This window comes from Sipha flava, unplaced genomic scaffold (genome assembly GCF_003268045.1).
Source record: "Sipha flava isolate LNK unplaced genomic scaffold, YSA_version1 207_pilon_pilon, whole genome shotgun sequence".
NCBI classification, from domain to species: Eukaryota; Metazoa; Arthropoda; class Insecta; order Hemiptera; family Aphididae; genus Sipha; species Sipha flava.
In genome coordinates, this window is record NW_020272813.1 from 998,119 (window position 1) to 1,012,364 (window position 14,246).

Sequence of the window (14,246 nt, forward strand, 5' to 3'; positions counted from 1 at the left end):
CAAAAAAATCAAATAGCGTTTATTTTGAGTAAGATTGGACCTATTCTAACTCATACGAGAAAAACGAAATAAAGAAATCACCGCAGAACATCAACTATTAACGATATTGACTGGCTTGGAAACACAACAACATGGTATAGGAGATATACATGGAATACCAACTTCATCTGTCAGTAGATGTGTTCAAAGGGTTGTTAATGCAGTTTTTACCGAAATGTTTTCAAATATTATTAAGTGGCCTAATAATCCCGTTAATATACCTACGATGTTCCTTGACAAATATGGTTTTTCGTGTATAGCTAGCTGAATTGATGGCACGTTAATAAATATTAATGCACCAAGTATAAACGAAGAACAAGTTATAGATAAACATGGCAACCATTCAATCAATGTGACAATGGTTTGTGGTCCAAACCATGTATTTTATGCAGTAGATGCAAACTGGCCTGGAAGCGTACATGATGCCAGAGTATTAAGAAACACGAATATATTTGATGCTTTGGAGAGTGGTTGGTGACCATTTCCTGAGGCAGTCCTATTAGGAGATAATACATATCCAATGAAAGAATGGCTTATTTCGCCACGTCATCAAAACTCGAATGATAAAACCGAACGACGATTCAACCGCAAATACAAATTTACACGTCGATTAATAGAATATAGTTATGGAATTCTTAAAGAAAGATTTCCATGTTTAAACCATTGTTTGTTGAGTTGAAACTGCCGAACACGTCTTTCTTTTTTTCGGATTGCATTTAATAATGACAATTTATTCTGATTTTTTAGTTATTTTGTCATTTTAGCAACACATAAAATTTAAAGCTGAGTAGGTATAATAATGCTTGACGATTGACGAGCAAGTTTAAAAATTAAAATCGGAATATCGAACGATGATGAAAATATAATAAAAATATAAAACACAACATAATGATAAAAAACGATAACAGCTGTTAAATAATATGATAAGAAATTGAAAAGTGGTAACGTAATTTTCAAAACGTTACCACATTTGAAAAGTATACAATTCTCGTATGTGGAATGAAAAGACTTTGCATTTTGCATTTTTCAGAAATTGAAAAAAGCAAAGTGAAAAGTTGCAAAGTGTATTGGTGGAACAGGCCTCTGGTTGCCTGTTAAGTCAAGCCACCCCCGTGGTCACTATACATATAAAAATAGATAAATTTGGTCAAATAGTTTTAAGAAATGTATGTAGTTTCACAAATCCAATTTGATTAATAATTCTCATTTTGGTAGAACTTCCCACATTTCTTTTTTTCAACCCATAGTTAAAATTTCCGAATGCGTAATAGTTACAAACCCACTTGCTAGTTGCCACTCAACTGATTTCAAACGATAAATACTTCATTACAATTGCCCTATTAATTTAGAATACTTACAAAATATGTAAAGTTTTATAATAATCAAAAAACTCACAAGTAATATGATTATTGAATAAAGTAATTATAATAGGTATCCGTTATAACATGATGTATGTATAACATCAAGGAATTAATGAATTTTCAAACACCAAAACCAACAATGTTGCCATCACAACTCCCCATACGGGAGCCAGCAGCAAAAAAAAGCGTCGTGTACAGTGGGCTTAAGATAGTTATCTTAATTCATGGAAATATTTAACATATTCAGTATGTTTCATCAAATATTTTCTTGGCTAATCAAAATTATATTAAGTTTTTCAAACTATATAAAACGATAAAATCAAAAAAAGGTACTCGTCGATTTTAGACCCATATTTAACATAGCCACATAGGATAGGTACTGCACTGTGTTTATGTTATGACATCATGTTTTCAAATTTCGATAATAATTGGTATTATCAAAGATGAAACATATAATTATCCTATAACGTGTGTTATCTACTTATCTAAACGAAAATATTGATTATACACATTTATCAACAATTTGATGTAAATAATAATAATCATCAACGGTAATTTGTTCATTAATATTTAAGTACTTACTACACATTTTTTGTACTAATTAAATTTAAAATTTTCAATAACTACAATAAGTATTTTATAGGAAAAAATTGTAATGAAGTGTGATATTTGTAAAACTAACGAAACCAAATATAAATGTCCTAAATGCAGAAGTATAAAATAGTAAGCATTATATAAAAAAAATTAAAATCAATCTTAAAATTACCTATTTTTTTCAGTTGTTCAGTTGCGTGTTACAAAAATCATTCATTAGATAATTGTACATCAGACAGCCAAAATGCATCAGTTGAAATGGTACAGAATACACAGTTGTATCCAACTGAAGATACTATCCCTCCAGAAAAATTGAATTTACTTTGTATGTATATACCTTGTTATTACATGTGATGTACTAAATCTAGTTTTTCAGGTTATTGATAAACTTATAATTTCATTGGTTTTTTACTGGTAACATGACTACTTAAGAATTACACCATAGTCTAAATTTATACGTAAAAGTTATTTCAAGGTTATTCTTATTTAATTTTAAGTAGAACTAATAATGAATTGGTTTCACCTTATACTACTAAAATTCAATCTCTTCCACTTGAACAGTTTTTATCGATGATAATTATGTCAATACTGGCTAATGTATATTCAAATATTGACTTACTCTATGTATAAGATTAAAATTATTGCTATTGAAGTTTAATCAAACAATAAAAATATGATGTATACTACATTGATAATTGTAGTACTAATACATTTTATATTATTATTATAAATTTTAAAACAATTATAAATCATTATTTGTTAGTTTATTAAATTTGTAAAAATGTATTGAATGATGTTTGTTGGTATTTATTAGGCAATATTCCAAATTAACAATAACTGAACTAAAAATCCATTTTCAGTTATTTTTATTAGCAACTGAATTTTTGGTTGTTGTTTAAAATGTTAAGAAATCTAGAGATATACTAAAATAAATTACTAAAATTATTACCTGAAAAAAGTGTTAAAATATTTATAATTTACTTTATACCTTGAAGTTAATATTAAACAATAATTTTTAAATTTATTTATTCATTTTAATTTTAAATTACAAAATATTTTCAATTTCATAATTTGAAGTAGATTGTTTTTTTAAAAATATCAATATTTTATAATTTATCATGCAAATTGTTAATTCATTGTTATATTAGGCTAAACCAAATTACTTTTCAAAAAAATACTTCCCAAAAATTTTAAATTAAATTTATCACTTTTTTTTTTTTAGGTTATGACACACATTTAAAAGAATTAGTTTCTAATTCTTATTTACAAAAAATAATGGAAAAAATAGACAACAGTACTAATCCTAATGAAGAATTAGAAAAAGCTATGATTGAACCTATGTTTGAAGAATTTGCTAGACGGTGTATAGATATTGTAAGGAGTGAGAATTCAAATTAAGGATTAAAATCAAAAGGCTGAATTCTAATGTTTTATATATAAAATTTATTTGATCGATTTTCAATTTTATGTTGCTATAAACATTTAGTTGATATCAATTGAAAATATGTTTTTAGTATTATAATTTTTACTTAATAAAATATTTAAGAAATTTAGATTGTGTAAAATCTATTTTAACTTTTTAATATCTATGACATATTATATTAGCTATTGATTCCTCATTGACTTTGCTATTCATTAAATACTTAATGTATTTTGTTTTTTTAAACTTGTTTGTTATTAGGTTACTCAAAAGATTACATGTCTAAAAAAAACAACTTGATTAAACTCATTTTTTATCTGATAAAGCTATTAATATTTTAATTGAGACTATTAATAGCTATCAAACAGTTTTTATTACTTTATTTTATTTTTTAGTTACTTACTTTTGCACTATTTTATTAATATATTTAATTGTCAGATAGATACATCTAAAATAAACATACAAAAATTAAAAGTTAATAAAATTACTTAATAAAACTATAATATATTGATTTTTGTAGTTTATTAATTTTATTGATTTATGAATTGGAGGAGACTAATGTTAATATTTTTTTTTTATTTAATTATATACCAAACACATTTTTATTTATTCATTTCTGGTAAACAATATCCTAGTTTAATTTTTCAATATTTTCCAAATTATATTTTTATATGTGCAATGTGATATCTTCTTGGTTTTGGTTTAGGTCTTAACAAATTCAAAATCAAAATCGCATTTGACATCTATATTAAAATATATTTATTATGATAAAAAGACAAATAATTAGTACATTAATATATTTATTTCTATAAATACTTGTAAATATGAACAAATCAATGTAAGAGTGATGACTGGATTTAAAAATTGTTCCTCTAATTTTTTAACTACATTAAAACAACCCCCATAAAAATGCGTTTCCCAATTATAATCTTCATCATTATTATATTGATTTAGACTGCATAATTCTGGTAATGGCAATTTTTTTGCTCTATAACTATCTCTTCCATATAATCCACAGCATGAAAACTAAAAAAAAAATAGTATATAAATATTTTACAAATTAAGTAAATGTAGAACTTATATTTTTAGAGTATTGTTATGTTAATGTAGTTTTTAATATTTTACATTCTTATATTTGTATCTAAAGTGTTATAAAATAATAACAAAAAAAAAAATAAATAATATATAAAAGTAAGTATTAGTAAAACTAAATATAGCAAAAGTACAATAAATAAATTATTTTTACATGGTGATTATCAAATGTTAATGAAATTAAAACATTACGACAAAATTATACTTGTATTTTATATACTTTTCTTTAATATCTCGTAATAAAAAGGAAATTTATTTTCTTTTATTCTAACTATTATATGGGATGTTGCATTACAACAAATAACTAATACTTCTAAAAATCTTCTGAGTTTAACAAAAAAACTTATTTTCAATAGTGCTCTTGTACAATTTTATAACTCTTTAATAAATTTAATGCTTCATGTTTGATAATATTTTAATGATTTTAAAAAAGCAAATACATATGACTGAGTTAATCGAAAAAGTAGATACTTGGATGGTTCAATACAGCTATAATGCTTAATTGGGAAATGCTCATTTAATTTAAAAAGACAGAAGCAATGTTTTTAAGTGATATTAATTGTGTAATGTGTGATAGATTTACGCCTAAATTACCTAAATAAACAAAATTGACATACTAATAGATAAATTGAAGCAAGAAAAAAATTTGGATTTTTGTTTAAAGAAAAATAATATGTTTAACCTAATTAAAAATTTACTATAGATATTTGCAAAAAAACTTGCTAGTCATGTATCTAGTTATGGATCCCGATAATTTGCCAAACGAATAATTTCAATTTCATAGTTTAAGATCTTTTCATCATATATCAACAAATTTCGCTAACATAAATCCAATAATAATATACGAATATCACATGCATTAAAAAAAGTGGAAACGTGTCTACACATTTCGTGCAAAGCCTATTACAAACTGATCAAGTGAAAAATCATTTTTATCATTGAAAATAATATAAAATAGAGTACGTTCTACATCTGGCTAACAATATAACTAATTAAAATAAACTATCCGGAGATATTATTTATCAAAGCGATACACATCTCACCTGAGTTTGACAATATTATTGACAATGCTCGACTTGGAAAATTAAAGGGGGATTCTATTTACTTTAAAAAAAAAGAGCGTCCCCAAAACTTGTTAACCGTTATAATTATAACATAATAATAGTAGGGGGATGCTAAAATTTCTGAAAATTAGTTGGGGTACTCCGTCCCCTTGCGTCCCCCCTCAAGTCGAGCATTGATTATTGATTATTATTATTTTTATTTTTATTTAATATTACTATTGAAATTTTCAGAGCAAAAAACGATAAAATATTTGAATTAAATTTGAATTGAAAACGTTTAGTTTTAAATAATTATTATAAATTTCAAAAATACAATTAGTTTTTTTAAAAAATGCCTACTTTTTAATTTGTATCTATACTGAACTATCAATATCATTAAACTTACTGAAAAAGTATAGTGTTTTTGTAGGTATGTATATTAAATAATTATGTTTTTAATAATACAATTTTATTTTAATATTGAAGAAAAAGGGGTAGACAATTTTTTGCCAAAATATTAATCGGGACTTGTCTATACATCATTTATAGTTTCCAAACAATATATAAGTAGTTGAAATAAACAAATATACAATTTGTCTGGAAATGTTTGAGTTTTTAGTTTATTTTAATTCATCAAATTGATACATTGAAAAATAACTAATTATTTTGTATTATTAATTCAATATTTTGTTCTGTTAATAGTTTATATTTTTACAACAGTTTGAATTAATATTAAATTACCTTAAATGGTATACAATTAGAGCCGACGAGAGAATGGGGCAAAGAGGATCTAGAGCCCCGGGGACCGTACATACCAGAGGGCCCGTCGTCTCAGCCTTTTATACAAATTTAAACAAAATTATTTGGTACCTAATCTCATTTGCCATAGCATAAGGTGCATATTTCAATATTTTTATTTCACTACAGTATGTACAAGTAGTAGATACCTATATCTGTCTTGGTCAAACAAGTGCACCTAAGTAAAGGGGGCCGAAACCGATAAGCCCTGGGACCCTCAAAGGTTCTCACCGGCACTGTACCAATACAATGAAGAACTATACAAACAAGAATTAAAATTTTTTATAATACATATATTTATAAAAAAATAAAAATAAAAAATACATATATTTAATTATAGACTGTTTTATATATCATGTACCTAGATTACCTATTGATAAGTAAAAAATAAAAACGATATACATATGTTATACATAACTAAATATTCTTTAACTCTATAACTGAATACATTCATAAGGTTAATAGAATATTGACTGCAGGCAATTAAAAATAATAATACTCATTTATTTTAATTAAGAACCCTATTTTTCAAGCATCAATTGAGTTCTTTTTAATTATTTTATTCTACGAAAAAAAAAAATTAAAATTGTATCTTGGCTTTAAAGTAAAAATGTATGTAGTAGTTAATAAATATATATATATATATATATATATATATATATATATATATATAAATGTTAATAATTATTATATTTCATAAATGTATTAATATTTATAATATTAACAATGTTAATTAAACATAACGAGTTCATATTTTGAAAACTGAATTAATTAGAATATGCACATGCGTTTTTTTATTATAACGAAACGTGAGTTTAAAATATTTATTATAAGGTATTACTATTAGGTACCTATATAATTAGATACATTTGTAGGTACACTGATACTATTTAAATTTAAGTATAATTCCTCATTATTGAGGTATTACATTGGATTGTGTTCATCAAAAAATATTTTAATATTTATAGTTCTTAATGCATTATTATTTGTCAAAACCAAAAGCGATTTCAAGAATTTACTTAATATTTGTATTTTAAAATGTAATCAATTTTACTATGACATCATTACTTAGTCACTCACATACTTAATATATATATATATATAGTAAAATTGAATTTTTGTACATTTTTACGATGTATATTATTATTTTAGAACGATGACATCATCAAATTATCATAGAAACATAAGTATTTTTGGTACCTATTTGTAATTCACATTGATAATAACATTTTATATAGCATACAAATAATAGTTCATAAGAATTATGCGTTTAATATTTATCAAACAATTTTTTCAAATGTGTTCAACTGAAATATGTTTAACGAAATTATTCATTTAAGATGACTAAAAATTGATAGATAAAAATATTAAAAACAATAAACTGTTTAACTCTGGAATTTCAGATTACACACAACATGAATAAATGATGACCAAAAAACAGTAAACATTGAAAACTGCAGTTGGCATTATGGTTATCTTTATCGTTGTGTACGTATCACGACAGTAATTGAATGAAATCAAATAACTATAACATTTTTTGTAGGTCTATGAACGGAATTGTGCACCTATATAATGCGAAGGCTGTAGATTGTGAAGTTGAGTCGGTGTAGTCCATAGACATAATATTATATTACATTATATTATGTCTATGGTTTAGTCTCAAGAATGAAGTTTTATCGAGTATCAGTGTTAATAAACATGCTGTAGAGTAGTAAAAAACTGTTTTATTCCATGGTAATATGTATGCGATATCTGATAAGCAGCAGCCATATGTTCGCAAGGTCGAAGTTGTTTCTTTTTATTTTGCACATTCCTGCCTGACGAGGCGTGTTTTCGTGGAAATATGCAGTTCGTCTGTATATTGTTTTAAAGTTTATTTGTATCGATTGTTTGTTTTTCAATGTCGTTAATTTTTTTCCGCTTCTCTTAATCACCACATCAACGCCTCTAATCCGTGCCGCAGTATTTATTTAATGTCGCAACTAGTGGGTTGTAGAAGTACGCATATGTTTTTATTATTTTTTTTTATCGTCATTCATATCAACTCGTTGACGTCTCTTCTCTCAACACAATGTACATAGTAATAAAAGTATGTAATGCACTTATGTTTTCATTTTCTAACACAATGTAAGATATTGATATCAATATTGTTATAATAATATCTTTAGGCTACAATATTCCCAGCCTAATCCATTTTATAGGATTATTGTAGATTATTATAGACATTTCGCTATGGATGATAGTAATGCTGATCAAAAGGTAAATGACTCATCATCTGATGTTAAGCAGAATTGTGTTGAAAATACCAATTCCTTACCACCACCCAGCGATAACTCGGTGGCAAAGAAGACATCATTTGAGATAACCAGTATCACAGAACCAAATAATGATGACAATGATGAAGATTCACCAGACACCGATTCACATGTTCATGAACACAGAACAGATAATAGGCATGACGTTGACTTACAAAATTATGCTGACAACATGGTTGTATATAGTACATCCAATGATTTAGGGAGTTCTGCACCAGTTATACCGACTAGCTCACAATATGGTCTGGCTATCGTTGATAATTCTGATAGTGGCCATTCTTTAGGTTCCATTAAAAATGAAGATATGCATGGTATTGATAATAATTCACAAAAGATCGAATGTGATTTGAATGGTCTTCAAAATAAAAATAGAAACGAACGATTTAAAGTGGTGAAAATTGAAAGTACAGAACCATTCAAACGTGGTCGTTGGGTGTGTATGGATTTTTTAGATCATTCAATGAACCAACAACAACCAGGAAACAACAAAATAATGATGGTAAATGGTGATAATAAAACTTATTCTCAGGCAAATGACTTGGATATAGCTGAACCATTAGACAATGGTCATCATGAATGTTCTGAGTTTAGAGTCTGTACTAATAATGTAAGTACTTATACTAGCAATTGTAACACTTCTGATAATTATAAAAATCAAACTTCTACTTATAACATTGTGTCATCTGGTGTAACTACTCCTATTCATAGTGCCTGTGTTTCTCCTGGTCAAAGTTTACAAACTAATATGCAAGTTCCACTTGTAACAAGTCAACCAGTTGCAGTTTCTGTACAAGCTTCACAGCCACAAAGTCTTACTCAAGTTCAATTATCAGCACAACATAATATTAATCAAAGTGGTATACCACATTCCAGCTTACAGTCTCATCAGATACAGCAAGTAATTGCCAATGCCGGAGTTATGCAGCCTCAGTTACAACAAACTCAACCAGTTATTAATGTTATGCAAAATCAAAACTCATCAATACAACCACAATCTATTCAGCATCTAAATTCTGTAGACCAGCATGTTACACAAACAATACCGCAACAATATCAACAGCCTATGTCACAGGCAAATTTACAACAACAAATCATGCAACATAATATACCAGCACAGTTTCAAAAATCATTTGTATCGCCGAATCAAACTGTACTGCCAAACTGTGCACCATTACAGCAATCAGTTAATCAAATGATTAATCAACAAGTTCCTCAGTACTATAATTCACCCCCAGTCCAGTCTCAAAATGTTACTTCTGAATCTTCAACTACAGTCCCTTTGCCTAATCAACACATTAATCAACAACAATTTCAGTCAATTCCAATTCAAAATCAATCATTACAAAATCATGTTCAATTACAACAAAATCAACAACTACCAATTCCTGTGCAACAAATGCAACAACAACCAAATCCCCAACAAACCATGGTGCAACAAAGTCAAATGCAAACACAAATGGTTCAGCAAAATCAACAAATGTCACATCAACCATCAATTTCTCAGCCTAGTCAACCTCAACAAACTCAGCCTGTTCCTCAACAAACACAACAAATGCCTCAACAGCACATTCAACAGTCCCAACCGACACCACAATCTCAACAGACACATGTTCAGCAAGTACCTTCATCGCAACAACAACAACAACAACAAGGGTCTCAACAAATGCAACAAGTAGGTCAACAAATACAAGCATCACAAAGTTCACAAATCCAGCAACAAATATCTCAACAAACTCATCATATCACCCAGCTTACTCAAATGACTAACCAGTCCCAACAAATGCCTCAATCAAATCAAATGCAACAAATAGCTCAACAGAGTCAACAAATTCCACAACAACCTCAACAAATTAATTTACAATCCCAACAGACACAATTGCAACACTCAAAACAAATGCAAACTACTCAAATTCAGTCTCAACCTCAACAAATTAATCAGCAGCAAATTCCTCAGCAACAACAGATTGGCCAAATTACTGGTCAAAATCAAATGATTCATCAAAATAGTCAACAAATTACACATACAGGGCAAATGATTTCTCAACAAACTCTTAATCAAGCACAACAATTAAACCAAAATCAACAAGTTCAACAGCAGCAACAACAGCAATCCCAACAGCAATTACAGCAACAACTAACCCAAACTAGCCAATCAGGTCAGTCAATAACACAACAAATTCTACAACCAAATCAAAGTATGCCTCAACAAAATCAGGTATTAACTCAGCAGTTGGGAATAAATCAATCAAATTCTCAAATGTCTGTACCTCAATCTCAAAATCAACAAGTCATTCAATCACAACAACCACAACAACCACAACATATGCAACAACCTGGACAGCAATATCAACAATCTCCACAAATGATGCAATCTCAACCCCAACAATTGCCAATTCAGACTAATCAACCGCTCATGCACCAACCTACTTATTCACAGGCACAAAGCTTAAATTCCATGCAACTTCAACAAGCTGTAATGCAGCAAATTCCAACAAATACTGTAACATCTACTCAAATGCATATACAACAGCAACAACCAGTACCATCCAATATGATGCAACAACCTCAAATTAATGTTATGTCACAAAATAACATTCAACCCACAATGCCTATGTCACAACAACAAATGACATACTCACTACAGCAACATGTACCTATTAACCCAAACTATGTAAACAGTATGCAAAACTGTTACATTCCTTCTCAACAACAAATGACGTACAAACCATCAATTAAAACTGTAGAAGCTGTTAACAAAAAAAAAGAAGACAGTAATAGTGAAGATATAGATAATGGGACTACTAATAATGCAACTACTACAGTTGCTATTGACAATAAAATTGAACAAGCTATGGATTTAGTTAAAAGCCATCTTATGTATGCTGTGCGTGAGGAAGTAGAAGTATTAAAAGAAAAGATTGCAGAGCTCATGGATAAAGTTGGACTGTTAGAAACAGAAAATTCTAATCTTAGGATGCTGGTACCACCTGACATATTAGAACAATATAATCGTGAGAAACAAAAACCTACTAATAGTCAGTCAACTCATAACCAATAGGCTTTAGTTTTGACTTTTTAATAATCTATTTTTATACACATATATGTATATATATATATGTATGTATATAAAAAATAATACTTTACCAATAGTTTAGACTAAATATTGTAAAAACAGTGATGTGTACAGAATGTTATCTTTTTTAGTTTGATTTGTACAGTGTAATATTATTAAACACTTTAAATTTTTAATAGCTATATAGCTATGTACTTTTATATTTTTTTGAATATGATATTTCAAATCAAATAGGCCCGAAATGAAGAATATTCAAATTTTGATTATTTTAGATTATTAATGGGAGCAAAGACACTGTTTTATTTTTGTTCATTTATACTTTTCATAAAATATTAATAATTTGTTTTTCAATGTGTTTGTTTATTAAGACTGTTTGTAATTATAAATAACAAATTCAAAATTTAATTTGAGATTATGATTAATTTTTTGATTGTTAGTATACGAGGTACATAAAGTTACTAATACCCTTGCTTTGTGATGTGCAATTGTTTGCAAATGTAAATGTAAACCATATTTTAAAAAGTTAACCGACTGAAAAAAATTGACATTGTTAATATACGATTTATTTAAATTTTGATTCAACTTTGAATGATTGTATTTAGGTGTGTATTCATATAACAATTAATATACAGTTAAAATATTTATTTTATATAATTCAAAGACAATTTCAAATTCTATGTTAGAATATAATTGAACTTATATGTTAAAAATTAAAGCACAACTCCTAAATTAGAGTAACTAGAAATTAATTGTTTCTGATTAACATATCTTTGTTGATTAATGTTAACATTGGTAAGGAATAGGGGCATAATATTAAAAAAAAAAAAAAAAACGTATTTAAGCTATTTAAAGTAATAATTTCATTGAAATAATCATAAATATAATCAATTATAAATTTAACCAAAAAACGGTGTATTCTTAACTATTTTTAGTAAGTACGCTGCTATTAAAATTAAAATTATTTCGACACTTATTTGCTAATAGCTATAACCAGTTTTTTATAATTGCAATCACTTTTTACTGGTTTTTTTTTCTTTTTTTTTTAAATAATATTAAAATAATATATGCTCCGTAAAACCCGAGAATATTTTTGTCCTTAACAATTGAATGTTTTAATTTATTGGTATTCTGTAATAATGAAAATCCTCTTCGTATTTTTTTTAATGCTTATTTTGATGATTTTATGAATCACTTATCATCTTGAAATTTAATATAAGAATGTTTACACTTATTTAAATATTGAAGTAGTTTACATATCATTCAGAGCATCATTTTTCAATAACTAATAATAATAAAGCAATTTTATTAAATAGATGCTCAAATATTCATTTTAATTATTTTTAATTAACATTAACATTATTTAAAATGAATTGTGTTAATATTAAAATATGAAAATGTACTTGTTCATATTCTGAATGTAGTGTAACATTTATATTTAAAGGTAACATTGATGTATGTATATTTATTATTTTAATATCTACCAATTACAAGTGTACGTTATAGGATATTTGAGTATTTATTTAAATGTCTTTTAAATTTTTCTCACACACCACGTATTAAATATAATCCTTTCCATAATTTTAATAAATAATATTTTTTTTTGTATTATATTTTTATAACCCATTATGTATACCTGATATGTATAACGCCTAATTATAAAATTTTATCTTTGTCAAATATTTACTATTGTAGTGATTAATTTTATTTTTTGCTGTCTAGACTCTATATTATTTTTAAATTAAATTTTTATTAGCGTGCTGTATTACATGCAAAGATTATTATGTATATTTTATTTGATTCAATTATTAAGACTTGTGATAGTTTCAATATTTATTAAAAATATGATAAGGCTTGTGAATGTATAATATTTATGGTAATGAAAAAGTATTATTTTTGGCCTTTTCAGTTCAAAAATATATTCTTCTTTTTATACTCCTACTAGACAATATTTATTAACAAATAAATAATTAATTTATGATAAAAAATGTGTTCATGTTAATTTTTATTTATCCATCCTAATATTGTACTGCTTCTTCAAAATTACAATTATTCAAAACAAATCTTTAATAATTATTTTATTAATAATGTAAATATAATTGAAATGAATTAATTTTATAAAATAAAAAAAATGTTAATTTATTTTTATTGTAAATATCAACAGATTTCTAATTTATATTGCATTCTTGTAAGAAAAGATATATAACATGGTAGTAACCGGTTTTGATTTGAATGGAGTTTTGAGTGGAATTTTTTGTAGTGTCTATTTGCTATTTCATCAACTGTTGGATTTGTAGATCCTTATGTAGTGCGTTGCTAGTCATATACTATGGGACTGCAGTTATTTTTCTAAGACATTAAAATTGAAAGTTTGTATGGGTATTATATTAGATGGATTGACTTGGTCCCAGATTTTAATACAATATGACTAAAGAGGGTTAATTGTAAAATAGTTGTCTTTTATATTAATATTTTATTTTTTAAGCTCAATGAAGGAGACAATAACGGGCGAAA

General features: G+C 26.6%; 2 protein-coding genes across 3 annotated transcripts; both read left to right on the forward strand.

Annotated features, from left to right (window-relative positions):
- Window positions 1-1,845: 1,845 nt before the first annotated feature.
- LOC112682570 (zinc finger HIT domain-containing protein 3) lies at window positions 1,846-3,465 on the forward strand. 2 transcript variants are annotated; one of them, XM_025553202.1, is made up of 4 exons: window positions 1,846-1,951; window positions 2,044-2,123; window positions 2,180-2,319; window positions 3,217-3,465. In XM_025553202.1, exons 2-4 carry the CDS (start codon window positions 2,056-2,058, stop codon window positions 3,390-3,392), a joined length of 384 nt encoding a protein of 127 aa, XP_025408987.1. In that variant the 5' UTR covers window positions 1,846-1,951; window positions 2,044-2,055; the 3' UTR covers window positions 3,393-3,465. The 2 variants fall into 2 exon arrangements, with proteins under 2 accessions (XP_025408987.1, XP_025408986.1); XM_025553201.1 differs by lacking the exon at window positions 1,846-1,951 and having other exon boundaries at window positions 1,984-2,123.
- Window positions 3,466-8,164: 4,699 nt separating this feature from the next.
- LOC112682569 (putative mediator of RNA polymerase II transcription subunit 12) lies at window positions 8,165-11,892 on the forward strand. Its single transcript, XM_025553200.1, has 2 exons — window positions 8,165-8,436; window positions 8,516-11,892. Exon 2 carries the CDS (start codon window positions 8,580-8,582, stop codon window positions 11,718-11,720), a length of 3,141 nt encoding a protein of 1,046 aa, XP_025408985.1. The 5' UTR covers window positions 8,165-8,436; window positions 8,516-8,579; the 3' UTR covers window positions 11,721-11,892.
- Window positions 11,893-14,246: the final 2,354 nt, after the last annotated feature.